This window comes from Pelodiscus sinensis, chromosome 15 (genome assembly GCF_052426305.1).
Source record: "Pelodiscus sinensis isolate ZL-2025 chromosome 15, ASM5242630v1, whole genome shotgun sequence".
Lineage (NCBI taxonomy): Eukaryota > Metazoa > Chordata > Testudines > Trionychidae > Pelodiscus > Pelodiscus sinensis.
Window position 1 is genome coordinate 39,069,906 of NC_143066.1, and position 21,544 is coordinate 39,091,449.

The 21,544-nt window shown below is 43.9% G+C and overlaps 1 protein-coding gene across 2 annotated transcripts; it reads left to right on the forward strand.

The window, feature by feature from the left end:
- The first annotated feature begins 296 nt into the window (after window positions 1-296).
- CIAO3 (cytosolic iron-sulfur assembly component 3) lies at window positions 297-19,702 on the forward strand. Of its 2 annotated transcripts, none has more exons than XM_075899819.2 (11): window positions 297-473; window positions 4,832-4,927; window positions 5,521-5,664; window positions 6,277-6,409; window positions 7,172-7,306; window positions 8,771-8,889; window positions 10,480-10,609; window positions 11,079-11,151; window positions 15,830-15,967; window positions 17,630-17,787; window positions 19,214-19,702. In XM_075899819.2, exons 1-11 carry the CDS (start codon window positions 408-410, stop codon window positions 19,450-19,452), a joined length of 1,431 nt encoding a protein of 476 aa, XP_075755934.2. In that variant the 5' UTR covers window positions 297-407; the 3' UTR covers window positions 19,453-19,702. The 2 variants fall into 2 exon arrangements, with proteins under 2 accessions (XP_075755934.2, XP_014432141.2); XM_014576655.4 differs by lacking the exon at window positions 297-473 and adding an exon at window positions 1,517-2,576.
- The last annotated feature ends 1,842 nt before the right edge of the window (window positions 19,703-21,544 follow it).

The following is a 21,544-nucleotide window of genomic DNA, read 5'->3' on the forward strand; positions in this document are numbered from 1 at the left end:
GCCCGCCCCTGTGCTACTGCACTGCAGCTCAGCTACACTGGTGGGCGGCCCCTCCACCGCCTGCAGCAGCTGGGGAAAGCCCAGGCCCCAGGCTGCTGCAGGCTGGGCACCAATGACCCAGGACAGGCAGGAGCTCAGAGCTCAGCCCCAAGCCAGCAGGAACTCCTACAGCCACCAGGGGGCTGCCCACCCTCCCCAGGCTCGCGCACAGAGCAGCGAAGCCGCGCACGCGCACACCCTTTCGGGGAAGGGGGGGGGAGGAAGCGTGACGTAGACGCCGGCGCATGCGCAGATCTACTCCTTTCGCGACGGTGGGGCTTTCCCCCAGCCCGTAGCGGCAGCCGCACTTGGCGGCAGCGCGGCTTCTCGCTGTTACCCCCGCCGCGCTTTGCGGCAGCGTGGCCGGCATGGCGTCTGCCTTCAGCGGGGTGCTGCAGCTGACTGACTTGGATGATTATATCGGGCCCTCCCAGGTGGGCGGGGGAGCGCGCGTCGGCGGCCGAGGGGCGCGAGCCAGGGCGGTGGAGACGCCGCGCGGGGCTGCCTGGAGGGGCCCTCAGAGCCCCGCCCCCTCCCCGACTGCCCCCTCAGAGCCCCGCCCTGCGGAGAGCTCCGAGGGGCCAGGTGGGAAGGGGGCGGGGCTCTGAGGGGGCAGGTGGGGAGGGGGCGGGGCTCTGAGAGGCCCTGTGAGGGGGCAGTGGGGTGGGGGCGGGGCTCTGAGGGGGCAGGTGGGGAGGGGGCGGGGCTCTGAGAGGCCCTGTGAGGGGGCAGGTGGGGAGGGGGCGGGGCTATGAGAGGCCCTGTGAGGGGGCGGTGGGGGCGGGGCTCTGAGGGGGCAGGTGGGGAGGGGGCGGGGCTCTCAGAGGCCCTGTGAGGGGGCAGTGGGGTGGGGGCGGGGCTCTGAGAGGCCCTGTGAGGGGGCAGTGGGGTGGGGGCAGGGCTCTGAGGGGGCAGGTGGGGAGGGGGCGGGGCTCTGAGGGGGCAGGTGGGGAGGGGGCGGGGCTCTCAGAGGCCCTGTGAGGGGGCGGTGGGGGGCGGGGCTCTGAGGGGGCAGTGGGGTGGGGGCAGGGCTCTGAAGGGGTAGGTGGGGAGGGGGCGGGGCTCTGAGAGGCCCTGTGAGGGGGCAGTGGGGTGGGGGCGGGGCTCTGAGGGGGCAGGTGGGGAGGGGGCGGGGCTCTGCGGGGGCAGGTGGGGGCGGGTTCCCCCAGGGCCCAGGGCGATGGATTGCCTGGCGCAGTGTTTCTCAGGGCTCCGCGAGACGTCTCCAGGGGCTCCGCGAGGTTGACAATCTGGAAACATGGATCGGTACAACACATGCAGTCAGTGGACCGCTGGGGCTCCGCAGACGTTTTTACACATGTAAAGAGCTCCGGAGCCCAAAAAGTTTGAGAACCGCTGGCCTAAGGGATTGGGGGGGGGGGGGTTGCTGGGGACCCAGGGTCTGCCTGGGGCTATGGCGGGTTGCAGAGGGCCTGTGCAGGGGGAGCTGTAGGTCTGTGGGGCTCTGCAGAGTGTGTGTGGTGGTGGGGGGGGATGTAGCGGGTTGCTTTCTCTTTCCTCAGTCCCCCCTCCTGGCAGGTGAATGCTTGGAAAGGTTCCTCCGGGGAGCCCTTGAGCCAGTACCTCTGTCTTCTCTCTGCTGCCAGTCAACGTGCCTTATAATTTTTTTATGACCAAAATTCATTCCACACCAACATGGAGATGAGTGACAGTAGGAACGGGCCCTCTGTGCATCGCAGACCTTAGCGCCAGTGCAGGGCTGATTAGGTAGCTTTGTGGACACACAAATTTAGAAGGAATCTTGCTCCAAACCCATGCCAGGGTCCTCTGGGCTTCTTTGCCCTGGGCTGGATAGCCCTAGGTTGGGGGAGCTCTAGGTGTAATTGTCAGATCAAGTACTATTTCTTTCCCCAACTGGTTGCCACTGGGGGCTTTTCACTGACCTGCCTTTCATCTCCACCCTGCCAGACTGGACCCATGCTGACAGGTCACAATCAACCCTACATGAGTTTTGTTTTCTGGTTGATTTGAAATAAGTTTTCTGTTTCAATGAGCTGTGGATGTCCCTGTATGTCTCCTTTACAGTTCTGAACTCTTAGGGTGGAAGGTGTAATTGACATGCACTGTTATTACATTTATGTTCTAATTCCTCCAGAAAAGGGAGTTTGTTCTTTGTTTAATTGCTGAAGTGCAGCCATCTCTGAAATAAAGCACAGCAGCTAATTAACAGTTCAACAGCACCACACAATCAGTGGAAACTTTCTTCTGCACTTCTAGGACATTTGGAAAACAAGCTGAGATGAAATCTTCCAATAACTTTTTTTTTTTGTTCTTTCAAGGGCCCCTGTAATATTACTTTTAAAACAGGTCTAAGATATTTTATGGATTACAATAGAATATAATTTATAAATAGTCTCTTCCAAACAGGTAGAATTGCTTAAAAAGGAAAGGTGACATAGAAGAGTAGAAAAGACATGAGTCCGAATCCTAAACAAAGCAGCTGTGGTATGGAGGGAGTAGAAAGTGGCAGGATCAGAGGTGAACGAGAGTACAGAAAATCCCCAAACTTACAAATGGTTTGTGTTCAAAAAGTTACTTTTATGAGTTGGTTATTTGGAACCTGGAATGCATTTTCACACAGAATCCATGTTATCAATGGTAGTTAGGTTCCCAGGCTGGCCCACAAAAGCCTTTTTAACCCATAATGAAGCTGAAATCTCTCTATATATATTTTAGACATTTGTGTGTCTATCTGAAAGTCTGTTTGCTCAAGAGCTGCTCCTAAATGGTAAGAGCTAGGACCACCAAATGTGGTAGGCAGCTTCCTCCTCTCCTAACACAAAGCAAGGACAGGGTTTGACTGCCAGGAAAATGAGATGTCCGTGGAATTCTGTTGTTTTCCATAATATGGAAAGGGAGGGGGCAGAGAGGACAGATGCTATAATGCAAAATGACCACTGGGGGCAGTTGCACCAGGAAGGGAGTGGCCAGCTGGGTACTGGACTTAACATCTTGTCAGCCACCTGTGCAGGCGGATGAGGCGGTAGGTGGAAGTTCTGAGGGGGGCTTCTGGGAATCCTCTGGCCCCTCTCCCGCACCCCCTCCCCCACCGTCCTTCCCCTCTCCACAGGCTGCACCCAGCTGCTGCTCACCAGAAGTAGCAAGCATGGGCCGGAGGACTTCAGAGGAGCAGGGGGTGGCTTTGCAGCCAGTAGGGAGAGAAGCGGCAGTTTCTCCTTCAAAGTACCGCTTCTCTCCAGCCACTGGCTGCGTGACTACTCCCTGCTCCTCCGGAGTCCTCCAGCTAGCACTTGCACTGCTCACCACCGCCTGTGCATTTTGCCTGCTCCCCTAGACTGTAGGTGAGCTTGTGTGTGTATGTGCGGATGTTTGTAAGTTGGATGTTTGTAACTCGGGGAGTACCTGTATTTGCTGTCATTTGAAAACCAGAGCAAATAGGAAAGCAAGCCTAGAGAGTAGGGATGTAATAGTATAGTTGACTAACCAATCAGCAAAAGCATATAGGTTAATGCTATAGACTACATGCATTTCCCTACCCCCACCCTTGCCTGTCCAGAACCTACTTCTGCTGCACCTCTGTATTGAAAGTGTATTAGGAGCCAGGCAGGCAGCCTGGCTCAGTTCCGGCTCATGCTGGGTCCAGGAGCTGAGACACACCTTAGACAGGAGCTGCTACCACTTTATCAGAGGCAGCAGCTCTGGGCAACAGGCAGCCAGTCCACAAGGGGAGCTGGTTTTTAAACTGGGTCCCCTCATGGACCAGCTCCTGCCTGACACCCTGCACTGCTGTCTCTGGTACATTGGCTACCTGCCCTGCCCCAGGGGACTACAGAATAGTCCAGTAACCAATAAGAATTCATTAGATTACTCAACAATTCAATTAATCCATATTCAGCATCCCTACTGGAGAGTTGCTAATACAGCAGCAGTAGCAACAGTGAGCCACAAGAGAGGAGGAGTATAGGGAGAGGTCATAGAAATGCAGATTAGAAGTGGGGAGTAAATCCATGGACAGGTTTTATTTATTCATTCATTTATGTAGATTCAATGAGCATAACTGTGGCTTCAGAGTGCTTTGTCCCTCTCTGCAATGGGAGCATTTTGAAGCCCCCTAAATTTAGAGCAGAGATTATAGGAGCAGGATGTTCTGTAGTCAAGATGGAGAAAAGGATTTTGATAAAATAAGCGTGATTTAAGGTAAGGATGAATTCTGGTAGGGCTACTAGCCAGACTTCTAGACAAAGGAGGTGTGGATGCACAAACAACGCAACTTTTGTAAAGTATAAAAAAAACCCTCAAAACTTCAGTTACTGAACTCTAGCACACTAAACTGGAAACAATCCACATAAAGTCATCTACTTGCCCTCAATATCAAATGAAACTTTATTGGTAGTTGCCACACCTTGAATGTAATGACCACGCCTCCTGTCTGCTAAACCTCACAATGAAGAATGCCTGATTGCCCTTAAAGATTCTGGGAGGGACAGAACTTCGAAGACAATCCTTTAAATCTGAGTGTTTCACTCTGTCAGCAAAATTGTTCTTCGGTTTTGGTTATTATGTTAGAAAAATGTTCATTCTGTAAAAATAAGGTAAGCAGATTTTGTCTGTTTGATTATGTTTTGCTTGTCTGCTTTATGGTTACAGGAATTGTAAGATTGTATACTAAACAAAGAATCTGATGCAGCTTTAAGCAGTTTCCACTCCGGAACTGATTTTTGTTTATACTCCGTTTCAGTCTTTTTCTCTCCTGCCTCTTTCCTAGCTAAAGTTTCCTCTCTTTACTTTTTTGCTTTTATTTCTGTTTTAGGAATGTGTAAAGCCAATAAAAGTTGAAAAAAAACCTGGAAAAACAGCAGCTAAGATCCGCATTGAAGATGATGGAACCTATTTTCAAATCAATCAAGTAAGAATGTTTTCCCTTGTAACATATTTAAATGCAGAATAAGGTACTTTCTGGGCATGCTACACAATGATTACAGCTATTAAATATATGATACCAAATGATTGCAATAGTGATGACAATCCAGATCACTCAGTTTGAGATGATGCTTGTCACTAGATGCTGATTTATTTTTGGTTCTAATTCTTTACAAGATAGTTGTAAAGTGGCTTATGTAATTGCATAACCTTTGGAATTAACTGATGATAGGCTCAAAGCCTACAGAATTGTACCAAACTATTTTTATGGTTGCAAAAGTAGAATTACAGTAGTTGGGGAATAGTTTATGGACTATATAAGATGGGAGCATTGTGGAAATGATACTTTCAACTTCAGGGAGCTAGGGTATACTTTCTGCACAAAATTGGGATGGTGCTTTTTTAAATAACTTGATCTCTATGTTGAGATGAATGTGGGATGCTGTTGTATTACTGCTGTCTGTTTAGAAACGTACCTGGAAATAGGTACCATGCAGCCGGTTGTCTTTGACATGTTCTGCGTGTGAATCTGAGTCCTATGGCTAAGACTCAGTCTAATCTCTTTTATTCCCCCCTAAGGATGGAGGAGCACAAAAGCTTGAAAAGGCTAAAATTACCCTGAATGATTGCTTAGCTTGTAGTGGCTGCATCACATCAGCAGAAAGTGTGTTAATCACACAGCAGAGCCATGAAGAACTTTACAAAGTGTTAAATTTCAATAAGGTATGTGATACCTAACCAATGCAGTAACCAGCAGGTTGGCTCAAGAATTTGAAAATCATACTGTGTATGAGTGATTGGTTTGCTGAAGCATATGCAAAGTAACATGTAAAAAGGTATTCTGTATCCAGATTAGTCTTCAAAAACCAAAATTACTGTAGCACATCTATAGCACGGCATATTTATCTGTTCTTTTGTTTGTCAAAATAAGTTTGTGAAAGGATCATAATATTTAATGTAGCAATCTCTTGATTTAGAAGTGCAACATGTCCCCCACTGAATCAAACTTTAAAAAGAAAATACTTGGTCATGAACAAGTATCTTATGAATTACTAAAAAAAAAAAGAATGGTCCTGCAGCACCTTAAAGACTAACAAAAAAGTAGGTGGTATCATGAGCTTTCGTGGGCACAACCCACTTCTTCAGATGAATGGAGCAAGGGGACTCATTATACCATCTACTTTTTTGCTAGTCTCTAAGGAGCTGCAGGACCATTCTTTTTTTGGTCACAGACTAACATGGCTACCCCTCTAAGACTTCTAAATTACTAGCATATCAAAGACGCTGTATCTTAATTATTCAGGAAATGTTCATATTCCACTTCTTGTTTTTCAGACTGCAGCTCTGAATCAACAGAAACTAGTTGTAGTTTCTGTTTCCCCACAATCCAGAGCCTCACTAGCTGCAAGATTTAACATTACTCCTCTAGAGACGGCAAAAAAGTTGACAGCATTCTTAAAAAATTTAGGTGAGCACAGATGAAATTTTGGGATATATCTTACTAACATTCCAAGTGCATCCTCTGTTAAAGTTTGTGGAAATTGCATGAATAAGCCTCCAATTACTGTTTGAAAAATCTTAACATTATTGGGAATTCAAACTTCTGTGTTTTTCATGGCTTTTTACCCTCAGTTCAAGGAAAGGGATCCTAAAACACTTTATCATCAATTCAGTTTTCTAATCCAGTTTTACTATTAGTCTTTCTTATTATGTACTCGGGAACGGTTCCGTTTCTAATTACAAGTCTATAGGTATGTAAAAACTAGCAGACTTACCGGTGTTGCCTGGGTGTAGCCCAAGGAAGGGACTATTCAGGCCTTCCAATGACACTCCCCCAGGCTGGAGGGAGGAAGGGGCCATGACGGTGGGGCCAGAGTGGGGAGAGGGAAGAAGAGGGCTGTGGAGTTGGCGGGGCCTCTCAGTCCGACACTGGGGACAATGGCAGTGGGGGACAGGATAGGGATGTAAACAACCGGTCGAGTAGTCAACTGCCCAATAAGCCTAGGCCTTGCTTTAAGTTAGGATAAGAGAAAGCTGCAGACCAAATTTTGGTGGTCCTAGCTCTTACCGTTTAGGAGGAATTCTTGAACAAATGGGTTCACAGACAGATGCACAAATCTCTAAAATATAGATACCAGAACTTAATCTATTTGGATTGGATTGTTTTTGGTGTCGTTTGTGGCATTTGTCAATTTCTTGGTGGCTTTAAAACAATCTTTATGCTATCTAGGTGTGCATTATGTATTTGATACAACTTTCTCAAGAAACTTCAGCTTGCTGGAGAGCCAGCGAGAGTTTGTACGACGCTTTCAAAGGAAAACTGAAGATAAAAAGGCTTTGCCCATGTTAGCTTCTGCCTGTCCAGGTATACTGTAAAATAGTTAAAATCTCTATAGAAGTGATTAGATAATGTAGCTAACTAACAGCAGAGAAAAATGTAATAACTACTGAAAGGGGAGGATATGATAGAGGTATATAAAATCATGAGTAGTGTGGAGTGGGTGAATAAAGAAAAGTTATGTATTAGTTCCCATAATAGAAGAACTAGAGGACACCAAATGAAATTAATGGGTAGCAGGTTTAAAACTAATAAAAGAAAGTTCACACCGCACATAGTCAACCTGTGGAACTCCTTGCCAGAGGAGGCTGTGAAGGCTAGGACTATAACAGAGTTTTAAAGAGAAGTTAGATAAATGCATGGAGGTTAGGTCCACAAAAAGCTATTAGCCAGGGGATAGAAATGGTGTCCCTGGCCTCTGTTTGTCAGAGGCTGGAGAGGGATGGCATGAGACAAATTGCTTGATCGTTGTCTTCGGTCCACCCGCTCCGGGGCACCTGGTGCTGGCCACTGTCAGCAGACAGGCTACTGGGCTAGATGGACCTTTGGTCTGACCCAGTACGGCCATTCTTATGTTCTTATGTAAAGAGTTAATAATAGCTAAATCCACTTGTAAGTGAAGTGAGACTTGCTCTTCGTGCCATGAACTTCTGTTGATGTTCTGTTACATTTAGACAGGGACTACTGTGCTGTGAGGGTATTAAAAATGTATTTACTGCTCTTAGAAAGAAAGACACTTGTTCCTGATTGGGATTATATGAAATATAGAAATTCTTACCCATAGTGGTACAGATGTTTAAGTGGATTGTTACTTTTTGAAGCTAGTCTCTTGTCCCAGACTCCTGGGCAATGTCTACACTGGCATGATTTTCTGGAAATGCTTTTAATGGAAAAGTTTTCCGTTAAAAGCATTTTTGGAAAAGCGCGTCTAGATTGGCAGGACTCTTTTCCGGAAAAGCACTTTTTGCAGAAAAGCATCCGTGGCCAATCTAGACGCGGTTTTCCACAAAAAAGCCCCGATCGTCATTTTCGTGATCGGGGCTTTTTTGCAGAAAATACTACTGTGCTGTCTACACTGGCCCTTTTCCGATACAGTTTTCCGGAAAAAGACTTTTGCCCAAACGGGAGCAGCATAATTTTTCCGGAAAAGCACTAATGATTTTACATTAGATCGTCAGTGCTTTTCCGGAAATTCAAGCGGCCAGTGTAGACAGCTGGCAAGTTTTTCCGGAAAAGCACTGATGATTTTACATTAGATCGTCAGTGCTTTTCCGGAAATTCAAGCGGCCAGTGTAGACAGCTGGCAAGTTTTTCCGGAAAAGCAGCTGATTTTCCGGAATAACTTGCCAGTGTAGACACAGCCCTGTGGTAAAAGTTATGCTTATAATGTGTACAGGAGAGAGGCTGAAAATGGTTGTTATTGGTTGGTAATAAAGCTGTTTCTGAAACCACTGAAAGTCTGTGCATTAATTATACTTCATCTCATCTCAGGTTGGATCTGCTATGCGGAGAAAACTCATGGAAGTTTTGTTATTCCTTATATTAGTACCACTAAGTCCCCACAGCAGGTCATGGGCTCCTTGATCAAGGATCACTTTGCAAAACAACAGGTAGTAAAGCTTTACATTGACAATGCTTAACAGGAAACTGTAGAAATTCAATCTTGATCTGTATCTAAAACACTGCTAAAGACAGTGTATCAAATTGGACTGATTTACAGGTATGGAAATTTTGTAGAGCACTAGCAAGTCAGCCTGTCATCTCCTTTTTGTTTCATGAGAAGCTGAGTTGGAGAGAAAGTGTTAAGATCACTCTCATGTCACCAATTGTCTCCTTCACATACTTAATCTTACAGCAGTCCTCTTCTCCTCTCCCTCCCAACTGCACCTTTAGCTGCCCAGCTCTTTCCCTGCAAGTGCCTATTAGGAGTGGAGTTTCAGGTTTGGCATTGTAAACGTCAGTTAAAGCCTTTATCTGTTATTCACCAAATCCAGAAGAATTGGATTTGTCACATCCCTCATCCCACTTTATTTGCTTTTCTGATGGTTTTCATATCTAAAAGCATATGACTATCTTAATCTCACACAGAGTTTGAGTTCGTTTACATGCAGTTATAGTCTGTCACTAAAAAACTGTGCTTTTTCCAAGTTTAATGTTTGTATTTCATTATCAATTAGTGAACATTCATTTTAACACTTTTGTTGAATAAACTCAGACATCTGGCACCTACTCAGAACATTTGGCAAGAGATACTAAAACAATGACCTTGATTCAATAACTTGTTTCCTTAGTCCCTAGGAGCTTCTTGGATTGTGATGAACTTCTGTACTTGTCTTTAGCTAACTTCCTGAAGTTGTTGTTACAGAATGTAAATTGTCATGGCTTTGAGACTGGCCAGTATATGTGAAACATCTGAGTACTCATGTAATTAGAGACTCTTAAGTGACTAAATTTGCCAGGGTTGACTGGCTTAGTAGAAAAAACAGCACCCCCAAAAAAGCTATTCAAGCTTACTACACAGATTGATACTCTTAATATTTTCTGCGCAATTGAGAAGGAACAGAAAGTATTAATTCAACTAGAATTATCCAGTATTGTCTGGGGTGGGTGGGGGCCTGCATACCTACTCTCCGGCTTCTCTTTGGGGCCAGCCTGAAGGGTTGAGGGTCCATGCAGGCCTCCTGCTGACAGACACTCCCCAGGGCCAGCTCAGGGAGGCAGGGGCTGGCAGCTGCTCCCTGGGACAGGCCAGGGTAGCAGGCGCCATGCTGCTGGCCAGGGACTGCTCACTAGGGTGCTTGCTGCCCCCTGTGGCCATGTATAACTGTCCCTGCTACTATGAACCCCCCCCCCCACTACATATTTAATACAAAACAGTCATCTTCCATGCACATCCCATTATCCTAGTACAACTAAACTGTGACCTTGCTTTAAGTTATAAAAAGAAGAAGCTGCCTACCAAATTTGGTGATCCTCGGTCTTACTGTTTAGGAGGAGTTCTTGAACAAACTGACTCACAAATGGATTGACAGACAGATGCATATTTCTAAAATATATTGTAAGATTTCTGAAATTGTTAATAGCAAAAGAGATTTCCAGAGGCACAGTTGGCTTCTAGATGCTTCATGCCTCCTTATGCCTTTATTAATTGAATTAACATTAGTTAGTGTAACTGTACAATCTTACTTTATTTTTTGCAGAATTTTTCACCTGATCAGACCTACCATGTGACAGTAATGCCCTGTTATGACAAAAAGCTAGAAGCTTCAAGACCAGACTTTTTTAGCCAAGAGTACCAAACTCGTGAGGTTGACTGTGTAATTACTACAGGTAAGGGAACAAGAGATGCTCCATTGGTTCTTATGATGTACAGTAATAGTTGCTGATCCTTAAAGAAAGCTCTGAAATGCCATGTAGACAATGCTGTCTAGCTTCAACTCACTCATCCTCTAATCTAGTGCATATCTGTGGGTTACAGTGCTTTGTAAAATATGCTTTCATGACCTCATTTGTTCTGTCAGTAATTTTGCATTTGAACACTTGATTTTCTAGGACACGAACCAATGAAAACTTGTCTGCTTGGAATGGTTTTTTGCATTCATCTTTGAGATATCTAAGTTCAGACCGCTTTCCTGCATTGCATTTTGAACTACCACACAATAGAAGTGAAATAAGTTATGGAAAAATAGGCACTAAGAGATAGCTGTAATTAATTACATTTATGGATCTAGGCTTTCATTCCGATGAACATTTTCCTTTCCCCTAAAAGAGAACACTTACATCTATGGTTCTGTCTCAGGAGAAGTTCTACGGTTGTTGGAACAAGAGGGCGTCTCCCTGTCAGATGTGGACCCTGCTCCTTTGGATACCATGTAAGAACAAATGATCTCACTTATACATGTACTGAAATGCTCTCTCAGCCAGGTTCCACAGCAGAATTTGCCCCTTCCTCAAATGGTTTTAACACCACAGAAGTTGCAGGTATTTGGATCTTTTGTGGATCTTGCTCAGACTTTAGCTGTTGTCTTACAGGTTTTGAATCTGTTAAGAACAATAGTGCATCATAAGGGGCTTGTTTAGTAAACCTTTTAAAAGAATCTGAAGTTAATGTCTTCTGTAGGCTTATTTTCATAGCCCAACCATTAAGAGCTGTTTTTCTGTAAAGCACCAAGAGTGGAGGAATTCACTTAGTAAGATTATAGTAGTGACATAAATTTTCTGCTGTCCACACTTTTCTGTCCTGTCTTCATTACTTTTAAATTGCTAACATTCATACTGCATCTGTTTTCAGAGATGTTTCTCCAAACACAAATTTAGAAATTAATCAGCAGATGGAAAAAAGTCTAGAAGGGAGAATATAATACAGAAATGTACAGGTCTGCTATATTTAGTTTTTTAGTATTGTATGTATTCCATTGCTAAAGAACAAATGAGAAAATATCAAGGTAACTTCAGCTATCGTTCTCTTATTCAATAGCATACAGACCATGTACAAAGCAAATGAGACTAATGTACAAAGCAGGTGAGATGCTTTAACTCGAAAATTAACATTGCTGGCTATATGCCAACTGCATTGAGAGCTAAGTGACTACAAGAATAAGGAGGATTTAGAAATCAGAGGGTTTTATTAATGTAAATTGGCATTAGCAGCAGTATTCCACAGCACGTTAAACTAAAAGGATGTGTTTTCATCAGTGCATGGAAAGTGACTTTGCAATACTTTGATACATTAATGAAACTGAAGTGTTACAAATTCAGTATTTCCCTAGAAGCTGTAAAAGGGGGAAAAATCCATTCACATGGCTTAGTAGACTAGTGTACAAGATTTTGCTTTTCACAAACAGATTTTTAAGGTTCCAGTCCTGCAAACTGAACCACATGGGCAGCGTGCTGCATCTACACAAAAACGATTTCAACAGAACTCCATGCAGATACCGCTTTCCATCTTCACATTATTATTTACAGGACCAGGGTGTTTATCTTGATTCAGGTTGCACATGAAACTGAGATTGCTGTTGATCCTACTCCCTGTTTAGACATAACAAATCTAATATACCTCAACCCCATTAGCTGTGTTCAAGAGAGCCTCTGACTGGGATACCTGGTCAGGTTAGATTTTTGTACTTTGGCAGAGCTGTGTAAGGAAACTTGGATGGAAGCACATTTGCTTGAGACCTGCTTAATCAGTCTTTCATTTTTGTGAAAGTTGTTCTCTCCCATACTTCTACCTAGTAAATGGGAATGTGCAATGAAGATGGCCTCTTTAAATCTCACTTAGTTGAAATCAAACTGCCTTAGTTAAAACAAAAAACAAAAAAAACCCTCAGATGTGTGTATTGCTGCCTGTTCCTCATATCCACGTAGTTCCACATAATTGACAAGTATTTTGATTAAAAATCTGCCTTTAGCCATTTGTATGCTGTGATGGATCATGTGTTCCAGTGCTTTGTATCTCAGTGAAACTGCAGGAGCAGATGTGTATTTTGGATTAAGGGCCTGATGCAGAGCCAGTTAAATTCAATGGTCTTCTTTCAGATTTCAAAAAACAGAAAACCACATCTCTGATGGTTAGCGCAGTGGCTCAGGAGTCAGTATTCCCTGTATTATTTTCAGAACTCGGACTCTGAACCAGTTGCTTACTCTTTGTTTGTTTCCTTGGCCAGTAAAATGTGGATAGTACACATACGCCTCACATGATGTGAGTCTTAAATACATCAATGTTTGGTTTGTAAAGAGTTTGGAATGCATGATGGTGGCAACTTTGAACTACTTCCTGCTTATGAATTAGAAGACTTGTCTGGTTGGCATGTGTGTGCATGAGGCTTTGCTTTTGTGTTGACTTACGGCTTGTCTACATAGGTAAGTGGAACCGTTAAGATAGAGTTTGAATTGTAAGTGCTGTAGTGGTACTGGACGTGAAAAGGAATACCAGTACAATAATGCCTCTTCACAGTTCAGTATAGGTTGCTTTGGAAGCGGTTTAAGCTAAACCTAGAACAGTCACCTTTATTCTGGAGTAAGTGTGTCCGCAGGGGGGAGTTATACTATTAGGCTGTATCTACACTGGCATCCCTTCCGGAAAAGGGATGCTAATGTAGCACATCGCAATTGCAAATTCCGGGGGGGATTTAAATATCCCCCGCGGGATTTGCATTTACATGGCTGCCGCTTTTTTGCGGCTTGGGGAAAAGCCGGAGAAAAGCGCCAGTCTAGACGTTATTCTCCGGAAAATAAAGCCTTTTCCGGAGGATTTCTTATTCCTGCTTGAAAGTAGGAATAAGAAATCCTCCGGAAAAGGCTTTATTTTCCGGAGAATAACGTCTAGACTGGCGCTTTTCTCCGGCTTTTCCCCAAGCTGGAAAAAAGCGGCAGCCATGTAAATGCAAATCCCACGGGGGATATTTAAATCCCCCCCGGAATTTGCAATTGCGATGTGCTACATTAGCATCCCTTTTCTGGAAGGGATGCCAGTGTAGACACAGCCTTATAGTTATACTGATATAACAGGAAAAATCTCCTATGTAGATATGTCCTTTAGTTTTATCTGTATACTTGTTAAGCTATTAGTCAAAAATATAAGCAATTCTGCAGTTTGGATATGGTCAGAGAATGCTGCTATGGAAATATCAGTTATAAAGGAGAACAAAATCTCTTAACTCTTTGATAAAATCTTTGGCTAACTTATTAGAAAAGCTTGTTTAATGTTGTATTTCATGATGATGCTCCTCTCTAACCTTTTGCTGTCCTTCTAGTAGATGATTAATTATAAACAGCACGTATTCCGCAGAGTCTGGAGGACTTAACATAAGCAGTCAGATGTCTGTTATTCCACTTTATCCTTTGGCATGTGGAAAAGGCTGCTAAGAGGTTCTGAAATTTGGCAGGAAAAATGCAAAATAAGTGCCAAAAAATCCTTGCATTTTGGCTACTATAATAACTGCTTTCCTTAGCCAGTGATGGGGCTTACTATCTGACTCTCTTTCCGAGAGCAGCAGTACGTGAGACTGGACACTGCAACACTTAACTAATGAATCTCAGTTCCTGTGAACAAGAACTGAGTTAAATATAGCCTCTGAAGCTGAGTACAGGGTGCAATACTGTTTTTCACCATTCTAAGGCTGAGATTTTATCTGCAAGAAGCGATATCTTAGATCTGACAGAAATCCCAAGTGTTTTCCCTTCTGCAACTGTGAGCAGCAGCGTGCAAGTGTCACACTGTTTGAGTGGGTATAAGCACATAGTTCTTCTGATTATTCTCTCGGAACAAAAGCCATTGTTGTGGCTTGCATGTGGTTTGCTACTTTCAAGAAGCATTACAGTGACTTTCCAAATAGCCTGCTGTGCTTTGATAGATTACTGGAATAGAACTGTTTGAGATGTTGGACCTATGGCTTTTCTTGGGCCATATAAAGAGTGTTGCCCTTTTGCTTGCAGGCTTCTAGGAGAGGCTGAGGTAATGTTCAAGAAGTTTGACCTCATTAATTTTGTTCCTCCTGGTTTCCTAGAAGTTATGTCATTAAAGATGTGGAACAAGCTGGCCAGAATTGATAACTGAGGCCATTTTCCCTCTTCATTAAACCAGTTGTACTGGAATATCTGCTGCGTAAATGCTTTTGGGAGATGTCCCCATTTCTGAGTCTGAAGTTGGTTTGCAGAGACTGTTCTTTTGGTATTTCCCAACTATTGGAGCAAGGTGTATAAATAGCAAAACCACTTTCAGTTAAAAAAAAAAAATCCATAGGGTTGCTGGTTATTCTGCAGGGTGGCTGTGACCCTGAGCAACAGCATTACCATCAAAATAATCTGGGTCCTTCAGGAATGGAAGTGCATGAGATATGAAGTGCAAGATCTGTTTAAATGCCCAGCTGCAATTAGTGTCCTAGAAATTCCTATGGGTAGACATGTTTGAGGATGGTTTCTATTGAATGGGTTCTCTAAATAAGTTGTCTAAGACTGTACAGTCATGTAAAGTTAAACATTGCAATCTCTATTTTTTAATGGCTGCTTCAGTTGAACATTTGTTGACATGGCAAATTAATGTCCGAAGAAAATGTATTAGGATGTTTAAATAGCCTCTTGTAGGAGGGATTAGCAAAGATGTTACGCATTTAAGACTTGAACACTCTAATAGTGTGACAGACTTACCTGAAGATGGCATGTTTGACTTGGAACTAATTTTCCTTTCAAAAAGTTTTCAGTAAGCATTGGATCAAGCCCATACCTAACAGTGTAAAGTTAAATTTACATTGCCCTGGAATTATAAATAGTCAGTACCTGGCATTTCACAGCTATCCTGAGGGTCTCATGGCAGTTACAGCTGGCTCCATATTACTTCTGAATTCCACAGATTCTTGTTACTGTGCGTGGTGTGGTAATTTTGTTTCAAGAGGGGGAAAGGAAGAGTGTTAACACAGTGACTTTTTTACTAGCAGTCTGAGACTATTCATTGTACTTGAAATCTGATTCTCGGTGCCAATGGACTTGGAACTGGGTATCTTATTATATAAGCAGTTGCAAAGAGGCACCTACATTTTCTTCCTCTCTCCCTAGGTTTAGCAGTGTTTCAGAAGAGGAGCTCCTTGGCCATTCGGGTGGTGGTTCTGGTGGCTATTTGGAGCACATATACAAGTATGCAGCGAATGAGCTGTTTGGGATCCAAGTGGATGAAGTTCAATACAAACCTTTAAAGTAAGGAATCGAAATTGTGTTACACAAATACTATGTGTCAGTGCCGTTCTTTATAGACTGGGGTGGGCAATAATTTTTGCCCAGGGGACGCTTCAAAAATGTTTGAAGTAGCCCCGGGCTACCCCGGAAAAGGTGGGCCTAAATGGGAAGGGGCGGGGCTACCCACCCCCACACCATGATTAGTCTGGGGGTGAGGGAGTCCCTCCGCCTCTAACCCCCCATTCCCACTAGGCTCCCATGTCCTGGAAGAGGCTCAGCACACTCCCCCACCACTAGGCTAGTTGGAGGAGGGGAGCGCGCGAAGCCTCCTCCGCTCTCCTCCTTCACCGTGCGGCACTTCAGAGCGCCACATGGTCCTGGCAAGGCGGGAGGAAGCTTCGTGTGCTCCCCCGCTCCCAGGCCCTAATTTGGCCTGGGGGCAGGAGAGCAGCAGGGCCTCCGTGGGCCAAATCCACCCGCTTGGCGGGCCGGATCCAGTCTGGGAAGGCCCTTTTGCCCACCCCGTTATAAACTGTTTTCCTGGTGGCAATCAAAGAGCAATATTCATAGTTAAACATTTTACAGCAAGCCATGGGAATTGGCTCCCTGCCCCCACAGTTAATTTAGCAATGAATTAGCCAGCAGTGTATGTAATATTTTCTTTGGTATCTTCTTGACCCCTTTCTCATCACCCACATAGTGTTGTAGATTAAACTACAGAAAAAATGTAGAGCAGCCAGGCAGCTGAAATTCTCACGGAAATGAGGTAATTCTGTGCCTGCCATCAGACACTGACACCAATGCACTGAGATTTTTAGTTTCTTCGCTTTAATTATGTTAGTGTTTAGATTAAAAGACCAGGTGTCAGGATTCCTGGATTCTATTTCCATCTTTGCCACCCAATTGCTGAGAGACCTTAAATCTCACTTAAATTGCTGAAAGTCACTTAAATCTCTCTGTGCCAGACTTTACCTGTACAGAAAATGAGACTCCTGCCTACCTCCCAGATGTCAGTTTAATGCATCATTTATAGGGCTCTATAGAAGTACATACTAGCAATATGGATTTTTATATCCAAACACTGATGCTCTTCAACAGTTCAAAGCCAAACAGCCGGGTGAGAGCATCTCTGGGCCTCAGGTACAAAGAGGAATCAAGGCACAAGTTCGTCTCATCTTTCCCAGCCACGTTTGCAGCGCATAGCTATTTGGCCAGGGAGTAACTCAGGTCAGACAAGCTGTGCTAAGTACCAATTGTGAGACTGGAGAGAGTTCTGAACTTGAAATGAAGAGATGTACAAGCACCAGTTTGGGGGAAATGGTTTCCACAGCGCACTGTTTCTAGTTTGGTAGTTGCTTGCATTGTAACTCTTCTGTTGTTGCTAAAGACACCAATAATTAACATTGACAAACTTACATCTGCATTATGTGGACAGCTTTACGTTAGAACATTTTTCCTTTTGGATTTGTTGGAATTGGGGTTTAGGTCCCTAACTGAACTAGATTTATGGAGGTTGTTTTCTTCCCAACAAAGTCTCTTGTCCTCTACTTCCTCACACAAGGACATTGTTTCTTTACTAGAATAAGCTTCTGCATAAAAGGTCACCTTGCTGTCTAAATTCAGTTGAGTGCCAAACAGAGAATTCATTTAGACAAAAGATTTTGCCTGTTTTTCATGCCCAAGAAACAAGGATTTCCAAGAAGTAACACTGGAAAAGGATGGCACAATCCTGCTGCAGTTTGCCTTGGCTTATGGATTTCGAAACATACAGAACTTAGTGCAAAAACTGAAACGAGGAAAATCACCTTATCACTTCGTTGAAGTCATGGCTTGCCCGTCAGGTAAGATGACACAGGGACTTTTACAGGTACATCGCTATATGTCAAGTTTTGCTGTGAGGCTGTTTAAGATTTCTGAAGTTCTGAGTGTTGGATTTGAGTGTGAGTGAGACCAGAGGTGATGTATTAGTGGGTTGTTAAGTCAGGCCTGTTGCATTTGTACTCTAACAGTTGAGTTCTTTAGCAATTACTTTATAGTCATGATTGCAACTGTGCATGTCAAAAACCTGAGTGAATTTCTTAATCAATAGTTCAGCTTTTAAAAGATTGCTCGCAGCTCTGGCCCTAGCTTTGTAAACCCAAATGTGTCCCAAGCCATGAAAAAATGGAAGTTTCACTCTTCAGCTAGCTTAGAGATTAGGTGGTGCTCTGTTCTAACAAGCTAGCAACAGCTTTGGGAGAAGTGGTAATCTCTCTCCTTTCAGCTCTGGCAGTGACGTTAAATTACCTTCCCTGTGTTCACAATTCATAACTCCTTCCATTTGGCTGGTGAGTGGTAGAGTCATAGTCTCAGCTCAGGAGTGACACTACCACCTCTAGAGAACTGCAGGGTGAGAGACGTGGAAGGAGTAACAAGTAGAAACAATTCTTAAATGTCTTAGAAAGTATGAAATAGATTCCCTTACTTTTCTGGTGTGGGAAGTGCTTCTGCCTCAGTTTCCTTCTTCTGGCTGGCTATGTGGGCTAGCCAGCTAAACTGGGGAACTTGGTCATACTGGGGTAAATGAGTCCAAATCAAACACTGACTCTGACCAGCCACTCTTCATTCTCTCTGGGCCACAGCTGCTCTGCTAGGGTCCATGTAACCTTCACCAAGTAGCAGTGTTCCCCAACACGGAAAAGTTGATTGTAAGGACCAAACTAGGCATTATGCAGCTGACTCTGGTAGCTCTGGTTCCATGCATGCTGCTCCCCTCGCTTGCAGTCCCTGGCTTCTTCCCATGGCCCCTCACAGCTGCTTTCTTCACACATCCATCACTCTTGCAGAGTCCCACTCCCAGTGTTCTGCTGATGGAGACTTTCTAGGCTCCTTGATTTAGTTGAGACTCAAAGGCTGTTCCTACCTTGCTCTAAGCATGGCCCTTTTCCAGGCTATCAGAAGGAGAGCCACAAGTTCTTGCTCCCTTTCCTCTCTCTGAGGAACAGGAAGTTCTTCTCGCTTCCTGGCCTTTTACCAGCTTGCATTGCTTTCCATACTGAACTAAGACTAGGCCATGACTGACCAATATGTCCTTTATAGCACCTATGCGGCTCCCCCTTACAGTATTTGATTTCATTCCCCTCTCATCTGTGCTTTCATTTATGAAGTCTTATGTGGCTACTGTCAGTTGCAGACTGAAAGAATTGCTTTGTAGTAGTTGCTTTTAGTTGCTCTAAGTTTTGTTAGAACATTTTCATCCCCACAGTCATGTTCTCTTGTTGTACCTAGGCTGTTTAAATGGAGGTGGTCAGATCAGGGCAGAAGGCGAATCCAGCAAAGATTTGCTTCAGCGAGTTGAGAAGTTGTACGAGCCTGTTAAAACTGAAATTCCAGAGAGGAACCTCGGTGTAAAAGAACTTTATGAACACTGGCTGGGCGGCACGGACTCGGAAAAGGCTGGGAAAATGTTGCACACGGAGTACCATGCAGTGGAGAAAATGAACTCTGGATTTAATATCAAATGGTGAAGATGTATAAACGCACTTTGTATTTCTACAAGACTGTACATTTATGTCGTCTGTCATTTTTAAGGTGCTGAGAAGCCAACATGGGCACTGAAATTCTGTGACACTGAGTGGAGGAACACAATTTATACATTGAAAAAATGTCTTGCAGCTAGATGAGAAGGTGATCTGTATACACCCTGGTACTGCTAATGAAGCCCTACAGCTTCTAGGGCCCTTCAAATGATTTGAATAAAAACAAATGCTGACTGGGGATGTGAATTGTCTCTTTAAAAGAAGCAACATAAGTCTCCATGCCACCTGTATGGACCCAGCCCTGCATTCCTTTTCATAATCCCATTCAAACTGGAGTCAGTGTATTTAAAGAACACAGGGAATTCAAGACTGACCCCAGGGCAGCAGAAACATCTTTTGGATGTTCCTGATGTAAGTGAAAATCGTATCAGTTCTGTACCTGAACAACACATCTGCTGTATTTGCACAGCATGACGTTTTAGGGCTGTGACTCTTAGGACGAATTAACATCACAGCAGAGTCTACCCAATCTTGCAGTAACAGAGTTCAGTGGTGAATGCTACCTGAAACAGATGAAGCAAATGATCTTTGTTGGGTAAGTTTCATAGAAGGGTTAAACAGTCACTTTCCTTTTCACTTCTGAATGACACATAATGCTCAGCATAAGTGTGCCTCAATTCTGAATGGGGCCTCTAGCTTCTCCTGTAATACAAATACTAAAACCAAACTATTAAGCCTGAGAGAGAGAGAAGAATCAAATGCAGTAACTTACCAGAAGGAATACCATGGTAGTGAGTATAAAGTCTGTCATTATTTAACACAAAGCACCAACACATCATAAGCAAAATGCTGGTCTATTTGCACTGTTTCACACATGTATACTTGAATTGGGTTGTAAGATCAGTATGTCTGAATTTTGCTTATTGCATTCTGAGAACTATTCATGTTCACTTTTCTTTTTGAGTTTACGGTCACTTGTTCCTGTTTGGGCACCTTTTTTTTTTTTTTTTTTTTTTTTTTAAACTCTTCTCTTCCCCACCCTGCTGTGTATGAGACCCACAAAGTGAAAGGAAGGTAACTAACGACAGAGAAAGTGTTGTGATGTGCACAATGTAGAAATTCTTTCAAGGAATCATTTTCCATTACTTTCAGCGATAATATATATGATTTTAAGCTTCTAAGACCCAGACAGAAACACAGCAGACCGTACTGTCATGTTTTGGTTAAACCTCGACCATCAAATTGGTTTCTTTTGATACCTTTTTAAGGAGCAAGCTTTCATCCAAAACATGCCTTGACAAGCTGTTAGAAACCCTCATTTGGAGAATTCAGACTAGGAATGTACTAGTATAGTCGATTAACCGATAAGCAAAAGCTTATCGGTTATAGCTATAGACTACATAGCATTTCCCTCCCTGCCCCTTGCCAGTACACTTTTTAGCAGGTTGGCCAGCAGCCCTACTCTGTTCTGGCTTGTGACGGGTCTGGGACCTACTCCTGCTGCAGCTTTGCATTTTAAGTGTGTTAGGAGTCAGGTGAACAGGCTCAGTTCTGGCTCATGCTGGGTCTGGGAGCTCAGACCCCCTCTAGACAGGGGCTACTGCCACCCCGTGCTGCTGTCTCTTTATCAGAGGCAGCAGCATGGGGCGACAGGCAGCTGGTCTGCAAGGGAAGCTGGGTTTTAAACTGGCTCCCCTCGCGGACCAGCTCCCACCTGGCACCTCATGCTTCGTGGAGTGGCAGGGGTTCCTTTGGAGTGTGGCCGGCTGTTGGCCCTGCCCTGGGGACTGTAGAATAGCCGACTAGTCGAGTAACCTCATGAATTCATATTGTTATTCAATTAACCAATATTCAAGTAGGCCCACGGAAGTCATTAGGAGTACTCGGATCCTTAAAAATTGTGCATGCATATTTGAAGAACCAGAGCATTATCTTTTCTTTAAAAAGAAAACACATTTAAAATGCAACTCACATTTTGTTCACTTACAGTGCTTTGAAACCAGTATCTCTTTTTGCATGTCTAGGTTCCTGCCTTTCAAATAAGGTTACATAGGCCTAATGCAGCATGGGGAAAATTAGG

Bases quoted from the DNA above. Each gene is read 5' to 3' on its own strand.
- CIAO3 (XM_014576655.4), top strand. From the start codon at position 2,475: ATGAGTCCGAATCCTAAACAAAGCAGCTGTGGTATGGAGGGAGTAGAA. The intron at 6,410-7,171 runs GTGAGCACAGAT...TATGCTATCTAG, and splicing joins AGCATTCTTAAAAAATTTAG to GTGTGCATTATGTATTTGAT. The intron at 15,968-17,629 runs GTAAGGAATCGA...TTCATGCCCAAG, and splicing joins GTTCAATACAAACCTTTAAA to AAACAAGGATTTCCAAGAAG.